The 19,725-nt window shown below is 40.2% G+C and overlaps 1 protein-coding gene across 2 annotated transcripts in view; it reads left to right on the top strand.

Annotated features, from left to right (window-relative positions):
- The window catches only part of mpped2a (metallophosphoesterase domain containing 2a), an 82,888-nt gene that overhangs the window by 10,007 nt on the left and 53,156 nt on the right, over positions 1–19,725 (top strand). For both annotated transcript variants that reach the window (XM_042490869.1, XM_042490875.1), the window contains exon 3: positions 16,517–16,698. In XM_042490869.1, coding sequence (XP_042346803.1) covers positions 16,517–16,698 — 182 coding nt within the window. The remainder of the gene's footprint in view (positions 1–16,516; positions 16,699–19,725) is intronic.

The raw sequence follows: 19,725 nt of genomic DNA, 5'->3' as shown, positions 1-19,725 counted from the left end.
CACGCTGGAGAATATGGACCATAGTGATTTTTTTCTTCTTCTCTTTTTAGTTTTACGGTGTGCATGGTTTTGCCACCAGCTTTGTTTTTGTAATTCAGGTTTGAAATCGGTCTTAAATTTAATTTATCTATTGGGTTTCTACAAAACTCTGTTTTCAGCAAAATGCGCCATTATTTTGTTGTAATTTAAAACAATTGCACAAGAACTTTGCCTCAATTAAATATAATACAAAATAATACAATTAAATACAAAATCATGATTTATATCTGATCAAATGAGTGAACAACATTAAGAATCTTTTATTTCTTGACCGTTTCTGATACTCTGTACTACAAACACATTTTGGTTGTTTGATATAAGATGTTTGGACAGTATTCTGAAAAGGGTAATTTACACATTTATGGTTGGACGATTGGACGAAAATATTGGCTATTGGCGATAAGCTGAGTACATCAACGGTTATTGGCATTTGTGACATTTTGTGAATTTAATGATCTACCTCCAAAGAACGACTGAGAGCAGCTGCTTAGTGGGCAACAGCCGAGAAAAGACAGCAGGAGAAACAGTGTGCAGCATATTTTCACATCTGACTCAATGGATTAAGGGTTTGTTTCGACCAAACCAGAGTTGGTGATTTTTGGATAGTTTAAAGACAAACTGAGGTGTCTTTCGAGTTTGAATGAAGTGTGTTTTACAGTTTTAACAAGGCAGTTAAGCTTATCTCCGCTTGGTGAAAGAGAGAAAGTTGAATTCAGATGGTATACAGTTCTGTTTCTCTGTTCAATAAGGAATGGAAGTAAGAATATTTTCGTTCTTGACTTTTTGTGAGTTTATTTTGTTTAATCATTAGACTTAAAAAAGCTAAGAGAGCTTGTGGAGCGTAGTGATCTTGACGCTCGTCTCCCAGCTGAAACTTCAGGACGGGAATGGGGGTTGACGCCACAAACACACACACACACACACACACACACACACCTGCGCAAATATATCAGTAATCACCAGTTGTTTGGTTGGAAATTTTTTGACATATCACCCAACCCTGGTCTGATTTAAGGTTCTATATCAAGGAGGGATTTGCTGCATTAACTTAACATCTGTCATCACATGGATTACATTTTTATGCACAATTTAAATATTTTAAGAAAGACAAATTGGTGGCTTTTGGTTCTGAAAACACAAATGTTGTGAAGTAAAGAGCCATTTCCTCTGCCTACTCAGTTCTACATTCGAAAACCTTCAGATTTGTAGTCAGTTTAACAGGTTTTTCACCACTGAGGGTAAATGCTGGTTATGTTGCATGAAGTAGAAGTGCTGTTGCTGTGGTTACCTTATTTAGAACTGGGTTGATTGAACCAAAGTAGACATATAGAAGCCAATCAGAGTAATTTCGGTGGCACAGAAGCATCACTTGTTAACACAGAGATGCTGCATCCTCGTTTCTTTTCTTAGGCAGTTATTTACTCTGTATAAAACATCAGTCACTCAAGACACCTGAGCTCAATACATTAATTTTAATGCTGGGAAATGGAAATTCTTTAAACCTCCCCTCGCAAACGTGGGAAAAAAATATTCCACATTTAACAAACTCCTTCCCCTCCAGATGCCTTGTTAATTATTCCTGCCCTCTGAATAATTGAGAAGCTCGTAAGTATGAATCATTTAATGACGCCGCCGCCGCCTGCACCCATACACGTGGATATTTTGACGCGAGCTGGTGAGGAAACGGCACCAGAAGAACACGGCCTTCACACATTCATTTTAACACCGTCCTGGTTTTTATTAATGAACTCCTTGAGATTTTTTTATGTGCCGTATTTCCTGTTCGTAATATAATGGAAGAGTGCTGTAAACGCGGTCGAGGAAAGTGTTTGGAATTATGTTTTTTTTATGGGATGTGTTTCTGCACAGTGAGAGGAGCAGCCCTACTTTCACAGCTGATGCAGTTATGTGTGTGCACAATAAAAAATCAACAGTTTTTTTCACAGTCGCCATTAATGAGTTTGTATATTGGAAGCTGGTTGAGGTGCTGCGATGATAATTAAACAGGACATTTCCATCTCTGTGTTGGGGATTGTGGCTTTAGTGCTCATGTGACACAACACAAAATAGACCGTTCAAAAAGGGACCCTGTGTCTTGTGTCTTGTTGTGGATGAACAAGTTAGACCTTGTTTACTTCAGCAGTCGAAAATGCTTTGAAGATGAAAATACTTTGATAGTTGGCAATTTAACGGGGGGGAAATTTGTAACTTTCAAACACAAATGTTGACTTTCTTTCAGTCTCTCCTCCAGCATTGATAGATCTTTGATAGAAACTAGAAAAGTGCACTCAGTAGAGCGCAGATCTCGACAAGGCAACCACTCATGGCCGCTATAGAAAAGTCTTGTAGTTTCAGCAGACATGGCACAGAGCATTTCAGAAGCATCCCAGGAGCAAATACACACCTTGTCCATTTTTCACATGGCCGCGGCACAGAGTGATTTCCTGCTAGCAGGCACTGTATGCAGTAGGCTTTAGTTACGGAGATGAAATGCATTTTTAATAACTAAAACACAGTCAGAAATCTTTGATCCACATCGTTTGTACCTGGACTTTGAATGGTATTAACTTTGTCTGTGGGCTACAGCACAACGAAGGACAAAAAAAAACGATAAACACCATTAAAACAGACTGTAAAAGAAAATGTTTAACTACATAGCTTGTTTACTTTCTTAGTTTAAGTAAACATATCAAGGAAAAATGAATAAATTAACAATATCTACAGATGAAACACTGCTTCTTACACGCTCCTGGTGTGGTGTGATGGCTTGTGGCAGATGGACCAAAATCTGGTCGCGACTGCACACGGTGAAATTGTCCCTCCCCCTTACAGTTGAAGATGGCTGTTAGGATAAAAACAAACGGGGACCAATTCATCTGGTATCATGCCTAACTTAAGTGGATCATAACATATTGCGAATTACATTAATCTGCAGATGCTTCGGTTCAAAATAAGACCAATTTTTTGGTTATGTTAGTTTTTAGCCACAACAAAGAACAAAATGTGGCCTGCAAAAGATGGTCGGGCTTTTCATTTTCAGCTGCGCCGGTTTCCGGAAAACTTGTGGCCTCAACAAAGAGAAATGAGGAGTCAACAGTAAATGACGGTATAAAACAGTCAGCAAACCAGGTTTTTCAACAATTGTTAGTCACCATACATTTACAAAAAAATTTTAGACTGACTAATCTAGCATTTTGCAAGATTAGCTGCACACAGACAGATACATTAGCTCTGAAGCATGCGCACACACAAACACAACCACATTCATGATCCCCTCCAGGCTTACGCCTTGTGGAGATAATAAACAAAGACAAACTAAATGTTCCTCCTTTTCAAGTGGATCAGTGTTTGCTTCTTGTTTTGTTGTCTGACTTTTGAGGTTGGAGCAGTCGTTTCCATTTTTTTCCGTCTTATGTTTTCATTTTGCTAAATATGGTTTGGAACAACTATAAATAACTTATTTGTCTCAATTTTAGAGAAACATAACAATTGAGCCTAAACATTTGTTTTTACTTTTTGTTTGCTGTGTTTTGTAAAAGTCAGAAGGTTTTCACTGGTACAGCTTTACTATAATTGTTACAGTACAGTTATTTTTATTAGTATGTGATGCTGCTACAACCTGAAGGAAATCTCCATCCCGGATCTGTTTGTGGTCGTCTGGTTTTTAAACAAAAAAAAAACAGACACAAAAAAGTGTCTCCAGATGGCAGATGATGATTCACTTTTTGGAGCTAAAACATGTTCAGGATTTAGTTCTCTAAACTTTTGACTGATGTGTGTTTTTCTGTGTTGGTTTTTGCTCTGATTTTCCACAGATACTTTGTGGGAGGTTTGTTTGGGTCACGTGGTTCTGATTGGTCATTTGTGATGGAAACACTTGTTCTTCTCGCTGGTTCCAGACCTTTAAATCTCTCCCAGATTTTTTTCATTGATTCAGAATCAACCAAGACAGTCAGCTTTTTAGGCCGGATTCAGACAATGTGTTCCTTCTGCTGCAGAGCCAGAATCCGCTCCATGGATGGGGATGTGATTTAAAATAATATAGCGATATTTTTAGGCTATATCGTGATACACAGTATATATCTTGATATTTTGAAATACAAAATTATTAAATGAACCACAGTTAATATAAAGTTAAATACGGTAGCTACTGCTATATAATTAAGTTAAATAAACTACTTTTACAACAAAATTTAAATAAAATACTGTTATAATAAGGTTAAGTAACATTCTGTGATATTAAAGTGAAATAAAGTATTGTTATAATTAAATATATCAAAGTGGAGCCCATGGTGCATAATGTTTAGGGACCCGGCTTGTCTCGGGCCCCAAGTGTTGAGTTTTTGCTTTGAACTTGAAGCTTCTGCTAAAAGATGAATGAGTATTAGCAGACAGTTCAGCTGTTACAGTGGTGCTTTTAACTGTGAGTATTTATTCACTGTGAGCAATTACCAAAGTAACAGCTCTTCGATTCATATATTGAAATATTTGCAAGTTGCAGTGGTGCTCCGTGGTTGCAAAATGTAACCAAATGTTGCTATCGGAGGTTTGCATAAACAAAAACACACGCCTCACCTGCTCAGACTATGGCCACTGGCTCTTATAAGTCAGACTGTTACTGCGGCGCCTATAATTGTCATGATGTATTCACTGGAAACTGGAAACAAACCAACAGCTCTCCAGTTCATATATTGATAGTATCTGTAAGTCGCAGTGGTGCTCCATGGTTGCGAAATGTGACTAAATAGTTACAGTCTGGAGCTCTGCAAAAGCCCTGCTTCTTTTGTGTGTGTGTCTGTTTTTGAGAGACAGAGAGCTGGAGGAGTAAGTGGAAAAAACCTAAATGCAAAAGCAAGTCGCATTTCGGTGGCTTAAAAAACAACATGACAATTTATACTCAATGTTTACAATATCAACATTTTATATAAGGCATGCAGAACAAGCCACAATACATCTGGTATATTCAATATATCCCCAACTCCTATATGTGACAGATGAGAGACACAGGATGTTAGAGGACAGTTTACCGAAATGATAACTCTTACACCAATATGTTTCCTTGATCTACATGACAAACAGTTAACAGTTAACCAAGCAATCGCTATGGTGTGGACTGAAATTGAAGTTGGCACTGATGCGTCATACCTCACTGAGAAGAAAATCACCCCTTCCCCCTAAAGTGAACACAATGTCAGGCTAAATAATAAAGTAAAAACCAAATTCAGTCTGATTATGAGGCTATTGGTGTACCGCAAAAGAACATTTCTGGAAGTGAAAAGGCCTCTCTGGCTCAAAAATCTATGATTAGAAATCAAAGGTGAAAGTTTCCCTGTGCAGCCTCATGTTTACGTCTCACCTTGCCATCCGCTGTTCTGTTTCCTCCCAAACGGTTTTTGGAGGAGCAGCAGTCGGGCTTGAGGTCTCCTGAGAACAAAAAGCCAGTCCCATTTTGCGGCCTTTTGTTTCTGTCAGCCTGCCACTACTCGCCGCCAGGAGTGGAGGGGCTTTTGTAACTGGAGAACCCTTGATTAAGTTCCCTCTCCACCCCTGACCTGCTGCTGGAGCCCGGCGGGACGGTGCTGCTGGTGCAGTTGATGGTGGTGGTTAGGGGGGGTTAAGTGACAGTTGACATAGGACAGGTCTGCTGTTTTTGAGATTTGAAGCCCTTTTGATGTCTCTGAGATTTTGGCCTCGTAGTCCCCGGAGCCTGGCATCACAGGGCACGATCTCCTGATGATGTCACTTCCCTCTTGACATGAAATGGAGGCAAAAGTTGCCCGAGCCTGCAACTTCTCAGTGTGACAAGTCCTCTATTTATGCGGTTTAGAGTGTGTTTAGTTTGCCTTTACCAGTAATCAGTGTTTTCTTTATAATACACGGGACTCGGTTCACTTCATGGAAGCTTGAACACTCTTTTTCCTTTTCTATAAGATAATTAGAAATTGGCGAATGCATCCTGCTTTTAGAAAGTCATTAAAGTTAAACCCCCGAGTTAATACCTATAATGCCCAGCGGGTTAGATTTTTCCCATCAGTCCTGCTCAACGCCTAATGGTGGGAGGACTCGTGCACGCAGCTCAGGTAGAAAAGTGTTGCAGTGTGCAGTTTGTTTTCAGATTATATTACATTGGAGATCACATTTATTTTTGACTCGAGGCATTCCTCTTGCCTGAACAAAGAGTTAATTTGCGAAATTCTAAACTCTGAAAAAAAACCCAACTCAAAAAATGTATTGGTGGACTCACATTGCTACTAGCTAATGTGCCCTTAATGCACTTTGGTAATTTAGTTACAAGAATTGTAAATTAGCAATAGATATACACTGTCTGTGCAAAGTGTCATACCCTGTACTGAAACTATGTTAAAATCCATTGTCCCTATCAAATAAAAAAAATTCAATTTAATTAATCTAGAGATAATATGCAGGTTGAACAGATCGGTAGAAGAGAAGATAGAATTTAAGGCGATCATGAGTTACAAAGAGTTACATAAACCATTTGAATGCCATCTCACAAAACAGAGATCGGAAAGCGCTGATCTTTGCTGACACAGCGCCGTAAAGTGAAGCAGGCATGTTTTTTAAAAAAAAAGCTGTACTCTCTGCTGTGAGCCGTGTTGTCTGTTCAAACTACTCCACTAGTTTATTTTCCCAGCAATCTGCTGGTTGGTGTTCGGCCCCGGGGCCCACGTCGTGCCCATCTCCTCAGCCTTCCTCCCATCAGCCCTGCAGCTAGGCGGACTGTCAGCAGCACAATTAAGAGCTGTGCTGTAATGAAAGGGGCATTAGCAGAAGCAATTTATTTCCCAGCGCAGTGCCGGAAGGTTTCTCCGGTGCTGATATTCAAACGCTGGCTTTGTGTGCCATACTTGGCCATTATGGGAGGAATGAGGAGGACGCACCCTGCCTGAACAAATGGAGTAAAGGAGGAGAGAGGAGGGGGGGCATTAAGGTCATTATTCACCGTTCTTTAAAATCAATTCTCATTTGAATATTTTTTACAGTGCACTTGTGCTAATTTTTTACCTCCTCTCTCGTGAATTTCCATCATTGTACATTGACGTTCTGCTTGTGCTTTTACCCGTATTTCCTGTGTTTTTCTTGTTCGCTTGTTTCTGTCTCCCACCTTTGCCTCTTTCTCCGCTCCCTTGAGCACCGCCCACCCCCCACCCACCACTGCCACCACCTCCACCACCCCCTCTCTGTTATTCCTGTGTTCATTTTGTTCCTCTGAAGTTTATTGAATTAGCGCAGACAGCTGAAATGCAGAAGATAAGAGAGGCGCTCTCTCTGCTCCTCTCAGAGAAATGGTATTGCACCGTGGATGAGTGAGCGGTGTGTGTGTGTGTGCGTGTGTGAGTGTGTATATATCTACAGGAGGGGGAGGGGAACTGATGCAGAGGTTATAGAGGGAGGAAATAGGAAGCATTGTTTTTTGATGTTTCTCCTGAAAGAGCGATAAAGACAGCGTGAGCACAGTGGAAGAACAGTGACTATTTGGTCTCCAGATCAGCTGTGATTATATTTTTAAATTTACTATGTAGCATAGTGGACAAATGTTCCCTGACAGTCTTTGTTGTGAAGTTTGACGAGGAGGTGACGAAGAACAGATGTCAATTTACAGTCTGCTGTGATTTAAGTGCTGATCATTTGTTCTGTGTATTGTCTAGAAATAGTCTTCTTTCTGTCACCCTGCGAGGTTCAATACGTCAGATTGCAATAAAACACACACTGACTTAAGCATTATAATATGTGGCATTGAGTGTTAAGCAGGTGAAAATGACAAATGGTTATTTCAGTTTTACATCAAAGTTCAATTAGTTTTACTCTCTGAAAATCATTAGGCGCTGAAACAAATTATTTTTTCGTTATGGAGTCATCTGTCATGTCAGAAAAAGTGAAACATAAATAAATAAAACAAAGAAAATCTAGCAAGTGAATGAATGACTAAAAAAGTTCATTGATTGTTGTTAAATGTTGTGTTAATAATTTATTATTTTACATATCATTTCAAACATTAAACACTTATTTTAATGGTAACACCAAAAGCAGATTTCCTGATAATTTTTAATATAGAAGTTAAACTCAGGAAGCAAGTTGTCATTAAAATTCGTTTTGCTCATGATTTTAATTTTCATGACTTGCAGCTCACATCTCGTCAAACCCTTCAGAGTGCAGTGAAATTTGATCACCTGGCATTTATTGCAAAATTAACAGGAATGCATGATGATATTGTGTGGATGATTAATCCTGCTGCATGTGCTGTGTGAATTTGGCAATTCACACTGAGTGAATTATGTTGTTTTACTGCAGTTGCACACGTAAGAGATCACTGCCTGTAGAGTCGGGTTGATTTGGCTTTTTTGTCTTTCTGATCACATTAAGCCGGCGCGATTACAAATCTTGATCCTGTTTATCATGTATGAACAGATCAGCTTTTGTTGATTAGCAGTCTATTCCCACGTTTCCCTTTTGACCCCTGGAGGTTTTAGGTGGCTGTGTCCCTGCTGGTGGTCTTTTATTGATGAGAAATCATTAGCAGGACGACTCCATTAACAATGGAGGGAGAGAGGAGCTGGAGGCTAATCCTTCAGCATCAGGTGGCGGCAGGTATAAAACGGACGTAGACTCAGACTGAACCGTGATTGACATGTGTTTTTGTCTGAGACAAGTGGGCAGCTCAGAGGTCGTTGACCCCATTAACCCCGCCGGGAGCTCAGCTCTATCACAATATTCAACCAAGCCTTAATATACTATGTTACACTATGGGTGGGAATTTTTTTAATGATATCATTAAATTGATTTTTTTTATGCCTGAATCAATACAATTAACACCCTATTGATTCATTTTGTCTGTGCAAAGGTGGAAAGTAGTTACCTCTTTGATTGTTGTAATCTATGAGTGACGTCACATCTGTTTTAATAAAAACAAAGCGTAAAGGAAGAAGCAAAATGGCAGACGGTCCATGGACCGCCCCGACTTCCTGCCAGATCTGCAAACCTTCTGTTGCTGCCCTTACACAAGTTCGACTCAGCCTGCTGTGACCCCCGGTGCAAGCTGCTACAGCAGTTGGCGGAGGGGGTGTGGGGTTGGCTAGGTCGCTAATTCTTGTTTCAGTTGTGGTTAAAAAAAAAAAAGAGCTAGAGCAGGGTAACGAGGGACTGAGCAAATTAATGCACTGTGTGCAGCTCTACAATTAAATATAATTTAACCTATTTTATATCTAAAAAAATAAAAATTCAGTTAAAATTAGGCTTGATGAGCAGGGACAGCTAATATCACATTTTGTACTACTTTTCCATACAGTTTCTTGGAGTGCGTAAAAGCGAAACCAGCTTCATAATTTTTTTACTTAATAGAAATTATTTAATTGTTCCTAAAAAGACTTACTCCAAAACTTAAGAGCATTCCTCTGGAAAGGAATATAAAAATAAATGTTTCAGGGTGCACTTAAAAATATCAAAGCAGGGGCACCTGGGGCTCAGGTAGTAGAGCAAGTTGTCCACTTAGCAGAAGATCAGAGGTTTGATCCCCTGCTCCTCCACTCCACATGTAAGGGATTGTTGGGCTGAATCTCAAATTGCTCTTGATGGCTTCACCATGGGTGTGTGATTGTGCATGAATGTTTAAGCTGATTGCACGGTAGCCTCGGCCACAAGTGTGTGACAGTCAGAGGACTAGAAAGGTGCTGGTTCATTTACCATTTAAAAGTATGTTGATGTAGATGGCTGAGACATGGAGAATGTGGGTTATATTTGGACAGCAGTGCCGTCTCCAACCTCACCTGCTTCGTGTCTCTGTTTTGTCCCTTTACCCTCTTTTCTCCTTCAATAAAATGTTGGATTTCACAGTTAAGATCATTGAAATATCACAGATCGGCAGTGATTCCTTTGGTCAGGTCTTATTTATACATTAGGGTTATGCATGAAGTTATCTCTTGCAGTGATGGATAGTAGGGTTCAAATGCATTTAATACTAAAGTGCACGATAAGCTCTTTAGCTGGACAGGTTTTTGGCCACGCTGCAAACCACCACAGTCTGTTTTGGACGTTGCGAGGACCCGGGAGGAAGTGTTGCAATCAATCACAATGATTATGTGGCGTCCTTAAAGAGCTGGACGAGTCGGAGATTGACACAGACTGCGACCTTCTTATCTGCTGTGAGTTAAGTGTCACGTTTGAAGAACCAAGCGCAGGCTGAACTTTGACCCTGTTTGCTTGTGTGTTTTTCTAAAAGGCCACGGAGCCAAGTGTGCTCAGTCAAATTGAATATCCTCCCACAGACATCAGAGAGCACTCCTCCCTCCCTCCTTCTGTCTCTCCCATGTTGATTTATTCTTCTTTCACTGTTATTTTGCTCTATATCACACATGTAACCAATAACTGTGTTTGGTCTTAATCCAGTTTTTCCAGAATTTAGTTGGTTCACATTTACCTTTTATAGTTTTACAAGCGTTTTTAGGGCAAAGCACTTCAAGCTTGTCAGGCATCTTTTAGCATTGATATTATAATGTGCTTTTTATGTGATTCACAGAGGATACGGGTTTTTTATTTTATTTACTGCAAGCTTAAATGTTGATAATCAAATTGAAGTGTTTAATTTTCAATACACATGAAAGTTGAATTTGCACAGTAGCATTTCCATCTGAGGCATTATGCGATGTGAATAAATTACAACCTTAGATCTGAAAGCAGCAACGAAACCTGCCTTTTTTGTTTTTGAGAAAAACCAAATGAGACAAATAAAAAAGGACAAATGGTTTGATTTTAAGAGAAGAAAAATGTGTTAGTTTGACATCCTCCGTCTGTTCATTTTGTATTTAAGAACAAAACAAGGGCATGACAGTAAGGATAAAAACAGGATTGTGTGGCGGGTTTTAGCTCAAGAAGCACGGCACTGAAGTGAAGATGAATGTTAAGTTACAGGAGTGCAATCGTATATTTTTGTCTCCTAAAATGGAGACAGAGAAATGTTGCAGCTGTAGGTGAGGAGAAGTTAACGCAGTGAGGTTTCTCTGCTGAGGGATCACAGACATTTCTTCATCGGGCAGATATTTCTGCAGCCACAGACCTCGGTTTTGTGTCAGCTCCAGTGTCATGGCGGATTTGAGAGTGTGCTCCTGCCCTCCTCGAGTGCATTAGCATTTCTCTTTCTCCCCCCACTCTTTTCCCTCCGCAGTCTTCCCTCTGATGTCACGCCGAAGCTCAGACATGTTAACACGAACCTTCATGCTAACACAGTTCAGTCTGTCGCTGGAGAATATTCTTTTACCTGCTGCCGGAGCACAAGGAGACTTTTTCATTTTCACTGTCTCCGTTTACAATAGATCAGAGGCCTTGCTGCACTGCTGAACTCCTGAACTCCTGTATACATTACTAATGAACCTCTGGATTGTTATACAGTCATATGTTAACAGGAAAGACAGGGGCCCTCTTTCTTTATGTGTGTGTATGTGTGTGTGTGTGTGTGAGAGAGAGAGACCTATGCAGCACTATCATGAAGGTTTCTTGGCCCGGGCCTGCTCTTAATTGATAGGGGCTGCTGGTATTTACTTACATTCTCAGGGCGGATTAAATCTCAAAGGAAAGGGGAGGAGATGGAGGTTGTTTTTCTCCTGGCTTTGTTTTAATATGCACGCTTGTGTGTGTGCATATATACATGTACATATGTGTGTGTGTTTTGTCATCCCATGTGGTTCTGCGTTCGTCCTTCCTCCATGACGAGAACTGTCGAATCCTGTAAAGCTGCATGACGTCCAGGCACCGCAGAGCACCAAATCTAATCACCAGCTACACTGCAATGTATGTGCTGCTCTGCTGGCTTACATTAATGTGTTTGTGTATATATAGGAGCGGTATTTACTGCACACGGTCAATAGTAAATATCATTATCTCTGTAGCTAGTTTTTCATTTTGTCCAGTGTGTTTAATATGGCGACCAGGCGTGCTCGGGTGACTGAGACCTCAATCTGCTCCAGTGTGAAGCTGTGATGGTTTAAAGGAGCAACAGGACCGGTGGTTACCAAATACTAACAACTGCTGACTACAAATGAAAAAATACATGTAGCAGACTCAATTCTAGATTCGGGTAAAATTTTTAGATATTATCCTGTGTCCAGTCCAATTTGAGTTATGGATCCCTGAGTTTGAAGGCTTTTTAGACGGCACAATACTGCACAGCAGTTAAAAATATGTAGAAGGACTATATTGCCACCATGGTGACAAAGATTTTATCATTTGATTGCAAAGTATAAACCGTTTTATTTGATTTGATTTGATTTGATTTAACACATATTAAAAAACAACAATGTTATACATTAAAAAAAGGAGACTGCAGGGGAAACTCAGAAACCCTCAAGGGGCTTGATAAGTTGGGTTCCCTACAAAACTATCAATCAGCACACACAATCTCTTAATGCTGATCAAAAGCAATTATAAATTTGTTTTAAAATATATAGATAGGCCATTATAAAAATGTAAATAAGAAGGGACAGGCAGATGAGGACAGAAATACTTATGTAAAGAAAAAGAAGAAGAGAAAAAAGGTAAACCTGAAAAGAAAAACATCACGTTGGGCTGTTGTTTTAGTTGGGTATTTTTCATAGGTTTTTTTAAATAGTAAAGGAGAAAGTCAAACCAGGTGAGGAGGAAATGAATCCCATATCTTGGAACCCCTTTGTGATACTAAATTGGGATGAAGTGGTTCGTTGTTAGGAGGGGGTGGGGGGAAAGCTGTAGTGCTGTTCAGGTGGAGTAATTATGAAATTAATTGTTAGTGATAAAGAGACTGAAAAAAGGAGGGAAGCGTTTTATTCAAAGAACCATGTACAAATAGAGCAACTTGGAAGCTGTTAATTTGATGAATATTGAGTATACCAAGTTTACAAAACAGAGGTTATGTATGACTTGTTAGACCTGAGGAGGCGATGATTCTCACCGCTCGGTTTGTGCATGTACTCATGGACTATAGGCTCATGCTTGTGACACCACGAGATACAGACATTTCTTGTATCCTCCTCAGCTGAGCTGTAACATTATCTAGCTCAGTGGTGCTAGATGTGTTAGCAGTAGATGCACACTTCCTTCTGTGCAGTGATAAGGTTGGCAGGTGTAATTCAGGAGAAAGAAAATAGTCACAACAAGGCCTGTGGATTTTCTTGAGTACCCGGGTCATGATTTCTGCAAAGACACATTGCTGTTGAGTGTAAATGTATTTTTTGGTGCTTTGAGCAACATAAGCCGAATGCCATATAGTTCTATTATATTAAACCAGACAGCTCGACAGCCAATAGCTCCAACATTTGTGGGATCATGGGGTTGATGTGCGGCAGAAAGTTTAAATAAGTTTAAGTTTTTAGCTAGCAGGTTTTTGACGAACCCCTTTGTGTTGGCACCCCCACTGCATCCACATCATCATTTCAGCCACTATTGTCTGTTAGGATGTAAGAGTAGCCTCTTCCTCCCAGCAGCCTCCAATTCATTCAGTTATGCAGAGGCAGAGACGACACAATCATGGAGGACTCGAGAAGCAGCTAGTATGCAGCTGCTGTTGCAGACAGTGGCCACTGCTCACAGACGGTGACTGCAAATGGTGCTTAGACTACAGACAGTAGCAAAAGGATAATGTTATGAGATATGGAGACATATTTAATGACACAACATCAATTTTACCTTGCTTTGTTGGTACTGCAGAGGCATCTATCCTTTAATAAGTCCAGTTTTGTTTGGTCTTGCAAACGAGTATTGCAGTATTGCAAAAAGTCTGTTTTGACAACTTCGCAGCCACATTGGATTTGCATGATTTTTGCAATGTGTGTAAAGTACAGAAGAAGTTTCTGCTATTTACTCCTGGATTGGTCAAAATCACACTTAGTTTGATAGATTCCTAATAAAGTCTCCTTAAAAAGTCTTAAAAGACATTGAATTCCTTAATTCCTCAATACAATTCCTTAAAAAGAAAGGTATTAGTTGGAATTAAAATGTCTTAAATTGCATTGCAATGCGTCTCAAAATACTTGGTAACATTAAAAGTTCTTTTGTATTATCTGTTATTTACTTAATGCCTCATGCATTAAAGTCCCAAAGTTCAGAATAGTAGAGCCAGCAACACTCATACTGTGTCTCTGGCAAAGGATCCACTGTCGGCTAGTTAGCTGTCACTGCACCCTAGATGACTTGGGGAAGTACAAATTCAACAGAAATTGACTATTTAACCAAGATTTTGCAGAATAACTTGAAACCAGAACTAGGCGACGCATGCAAGGCTTGATGTATTTTATGCAAAACACTTTTCAGACTCAGACCAAGGGGAAGTGAGTTAGAGTGAGAACACAACTCACTAAGAAAACTCGCCAACAAACAGATTTTTTCAAATTCTGTTCTTTCATCTTCTCTATCACAAGACAAAGAAGTCATTGATATGAGTTCATGGGTGGGGGCCTGAATTTAATTCCGAGTGGCATTAAAACGTCTTAAAAAGTCTTACATCTAACTTACCTTAAGCTGTCTGGACATTTTGGAGCAACATGTAAGGCATTGCTCTCCAACATCATCAAGACACCAAATGAGGGAATACTGTTTGCAAGACTGATGTTAAAGCTTGTAGTCCAGTTAAGAGAGTTGCCAAAACACACTGACGCTATTCTGGGGACTCACGGTGCAGAGAGACACCTAATGTTGTATTTAAATTTCCATATCAAGATATAAGGTTTTTCCCAAATTACAAACAGTTTCTACTCGTAACAGACAGTAACCAGCTTGTCCCACCATTAACATGCACTTGCAGATTACTTTCAACTGAAAAACAGAACAACAGATTTCAGGCTTTTTGTGAATCTTTTCCAGGGCTAATGTTCTTCTCAACATGCCACAAAAATGGGAAAACAGGAAAATTGCTTCCCAAATGAGACTTCTCAAATGCAACGTTGCCTCCCCCCCAGACAAGATTTTCTTTTGTGCCAAGGTGCCTATTTTCTCCATCTCTGGTAATGGCGTCTTCTCCGCTCTGAAACCTTTTGATTTCATCTGCTTCTCTGGCTGTTTTCATGCCATGTTTGTGCACACATGCGAGTTAACTCTGTGCGTGTGTGTGTGCCTGTCAGGTTGGAGATTGCAGCGTTGATTATGTGTCTGATGTTTTCGACAGAGTGACATCCCTTCTAATGAAATAATGGTCTAGTGGCAGAGTGCTGGAGGATTGCACATTGTAGACTTCAATTACAGACAAGATGATTTCCCCCCCCTTTTCCTTTCAGTAAGAAAAAAAGTACAGGTTTTTCTTCCTTTTTAACAGACGTACTTACATCGAACAAAAAAGGCTGAATAAAAGGGCTTTTTTACAGCCAGACTTGGGTCTAAGTGTTTTTTCTTTAGATAATGGATAGAAAGGACATGTCATGCCTTAATTCACCGTCTCTTTAGCCAATCTGATGCCACAAAACTGCCATTGCCCTTCTTGTGTGCACAAATCAACTCAGGCACTGGTTGTTCTCTGGCCCAAACAACACATCTTGTACACCGCTGTAATGTCTCCTCTTTTCTTTGAGATGCATTTTGCTCCCTGCATGCATTATTCTGTAGACCGTGTAATTTATTTTGCACAACAAATGATCTTTTTAAGGTTCCAGTTTTCAGCTGTGGCCCTTCTGCTGTCTGGTATGAAATTAGCATACATTTCTTAAAAATATGCTCCTGGATCGAGAATACCTTTTTAAAAAAAATATCACAAAGAGGAGAGAGGACATATTCTTTCAATTGCAGCAGCTCTTTTTAAAGAGAATGATGCCCCAAATTATAAGATAAAACCAGAGGCAGATGTCTCAAAAATAAGTGGAAAATTTCACTGGTCTTTTTATTGATGACAATATGAAAACATACTTGACTGTTGACAGTGTCATTTGACAGTTAAGAAATGGGTTTCTTAAAATTTGTGCTACACCTTTCAGACTGAAAAGCAATATGAGAAGGTCACAGCTGATATGCTAAAAACATTTTTTTTTACAGACAGAAAAATGTCTGCAAACTGAAGAACTGAAAATATTTACAAACTTTCTACTACTCTAAAGTTTTGTGTAAACATCTGCAATTCCTGCACTAAAGCAATTATAACTTATTATCATTTAGTGTAACTTTTGTTGTTGTTTCACCGGGAACGAAACCTTCACGGTTTGTGATATTGGCAGAAATCAGCATGTTGGCCGATTCTGATATTTCATTTTAAAGCCAATATCTGCTGATACTGATGACGTGCAGGTATTATTGTGCATCCCAACTACCAACCATGTGGCCAACCGTCCAAAGAACTAAAATGTATAACCTGCCACACTATAATTAATCAAAATAAAAATGGGGATCGAGAAGCCACAACTGATGAATTACAAAAATACCTGAATCATAAGTAAATCATTATGGAGGTAAATGTGACATTTTATCGTGACATAGATTTAAGTGCTCATTGTCTCTATGTGTCTCTGTCTTTCAGGGTGGACCCCATTCCTTATGACACTCCCAAGCCAGCAGGACACACCAGGTTTGTGTGTGTGTCAGACACACACTCGCGTACAGACGGCATCCAGATGCCCTACGGCGACGTGCTGCTACACATGGGTGACTTCACCGAGCTGGGCCTGCCCTCCGAGGTTAAGAAGTTCAACGACTGGCTAGGTATTAAGCTGCTTAAGACGCACATTCATCCGCATGCCGCTGTATGCACGCATGGTTTTCACACTCGCTCAAAGCTGAATTGCACAGGCTCTCTCGTGAGCAGGGGGACAGCCAAAGGCACGAGACATGTTGCACGCATAACCAGTGACTGGACCACACAATGGCTCTCCTCCCCTCCCCTGCTGACCCCACAACTGCTGTGCTAAAGTGTCCAGTTTAACCCCTCTGACCTAACACCCTGGCTCAGTTAACCTTTGACCTCTCCCTCTGGCCCCATGCTGTGGGTGGGAGCGCTGGGCTGTGTGTGTGCGTGTGTGTGTTTTCGGTCCCAGCAGCAAGTGTTTCATCTCCAGACCCTCCGGGCGAGAGCTCGCGCGGCTCTGGAGCATTTTTGTCTCTCTAATGTAGTCATGTGTCACACTGACAAAAAAATTCACATACTGTCTGATGTTCCCTCTCACCAAGCGCATAAATCAATAAGTGCTGCCCATCTGTAACGGTTTTAGACACTTGAATCCTTTTGTCTATGTTTCATTCATTTCATTTGCCTGTTGATCAGACAAAACAACCTCCTTAAATTTAATGTTAGAAAAGCAGTGTCTAAAAGACATCACAGTTGCATATAAGGTAAATGGAAAGATGCAAGTGGAAGGCACAAATCATGTTTAAACACATCTTAATGAGTTGAAAATGTCTTAACTTGAGGGGAAGACTTGTGCAGCTTCCTGGAGCCTCATGACTCCGGTTGATGAGCATAAAAAGGAGAAGCAGATTAGATACCCTCTCAACGCAAAATTGATTTGAATGATGCCAGGTAGGCGGCACGGTGGTGCAGTGGTTAACACTATCGCCTCACAGCAAGAGGGTTCTGGGCCATTTTGTGTGCAGTTAGCATTTTCTCCTCGTGTCAGCATGGCTTTTCTCAGGCTTCCTTCCACAGTCCAAAGACATTCAGGATAGGTTTATTGGTGACTTTAAATTGCCTGTAGGTGTGAATGTGAGCGTGAATGGTTATCTGTTTCAGGCTCCCCCTGTGATAGCCTGTCCAGGATGTGCTCCGTCTCTCGTCCAATGTCAGCTGGGATTGGCCTGAACCGGAATAAGCGGTTACGGATAATAAATGAATGATGCTAACTAGTTACACTTAATGTCTCCATTGGCTCTTAGGGTAGGATTAACTTCCAAAACAATCCAGGGACAGCGGAGGGAATTGACTTTGTCTTCTGTCTGGACACACCTGCACTTCTCTCCCAGTAGTCTGGCTTATGCAAAAAAAAGAACAACAGGATGAGACACAACAAGAAACAGGATGTTGTTTAATGTTGAAAAAGCATAAAGGGAAGTGAAAATTGGCTGAAATGTACCTTCACAATCAAGGTTCAGTTTCCAGAATAGAATAAAATCTTTATTGCCATTGCATAAAAACAAAATAACAGCAGAGCATTCCCCTGAGCATGCAGTACAAATAAAAAGAATAATAGTTAGGTCCTAAAATACATATCAAGAGATAATAAAACACATATATTCATTATTTTTTACAGTAAAAGAGACTAAAATGACAGTTATCAAGTGGAGATCAAGTAGTCCAGGTGCAATAGTGCATGTGCTAAAGTGCATGTGCAGTTGTGATGTGTGAGCCACATGCTGCATGTATGTTAGTGCATGCAGTGTGCACATTAAAATCAACTCCTAATATGCTTTTTCTGCTGTGTGGGGAAGTGTAATCTTCCTGAAAAAATGTTTGTCATTTAATCCTATTGAAAATTAAGTTCACTTTCTTCGACTAAACAGAAAAATATCACAACAATAGAGTGGGAAAAGTGTAAAAGAAAGATTATGACTTGGTCATAGGAATTTCCATTGTTTCAGCTTAAAGGCCTTTGCACACCAGGTCCATATTCTTCATCAAAAAGTTTGTTTAGTTTTAGTTTTAGTTTACACACTAATGTTCGCCAGTCATTAAAGTTTGATTGTGTGTGATCTTTGGCATCCATCAAAAGCATGTAGAGAGCTGTTTGAAGGGAAGAAAATGTGGAATAACCTACGGGACACATACATTCGTAGCAACAGAAAGAAATGGGGCAGAAGTCGACAGCAGGCCAGCAAGAATAACAAGTGGAAATATACGGACCCAAAGTCCTCCCTGAAAGCTTTCACGACAAATAAAATGTAACGTTAGCCTTTCCAAAAAATGCACAATGCGCAATGATGATGCTTACATCAGAGTGCAATTTAACAGCCGCACCGCATCATTTCATGAAGACGCAGGCAGAGTGGTGACAGCCAGGGACATAACTCTAGTGGAGTACACCAGCAGAGCAAATGTGTCCTTATATTTTGCTTCATATTGCAATTTTTTGCAACAAAGAGCAATAAAACACATCAGACATCTGTTTCTATGTTAACAGTTTTTCTCGGATAACATTAAAAAAAACACATCCGAAAAATAAGGACTTGGTGTGCAAATGCCTTCAGAACAGTAAACCCCTTAGCTGAAAGTGGTACTTCTCTTAAAATCTATGTTTGCAGCATCAGACACTCACCCCCTGCAGAGTTGAAAGGTAGCTGTCAAAGTTTGGCCTCTAAAGACGACAGCGGCTGCAGTCAGTCTGGATTCACAGCAGTTACAGTGGATTCCAACACTGACCCAGTTTTCACGGCAAAACAAGAAAAAAGAAATCCAGACGTCTGTAGAGACTTCTCAAACCGCTCCTGCAGCATAATCTCACTTCTCCACTGTCCGTCAGCATGCTCTGCATGTTCAAACAGTCATACCTTCAGCAGAATTTACCTAAAACATAGTTTCCATCTCAGTCCTCATGCACAGTACTGTCAAAATTACTGCCACAGAACTCGTGCTTGTGAACTTTGGTTCCACCTTATTTGCGTCAATCTACATACCGTGTGTTCTGCGTGCGGTTGCATGCATCAGACCGAGAACCCTTTACTCTGATGGTTCAGTACAAATACACGAACCGTTACAGTCCTACTATGTACAAATACGCTCCCAACTCTGAACATTAAAAG

Source organism: Plectropomus leopardus, chromosome 1 (genome assembly GCF_008729295.1).
Source record: "Plectropomus leopardus isolate mb chromosome 1, YSFRI_Pleo_2.0, whole genome shotgun sequence".
NCBI classification, from domain to species: Eukaryota; Metazoa; Chordata; class Actinopteri; order Perciformes; family Serranidae; genus Plectropomus; species Plectropomus leopardus.
Note: the sequence above shows the minus strand (reverse complement) of the source record. Positions and strands in the feature narration are given on the sequence as shown.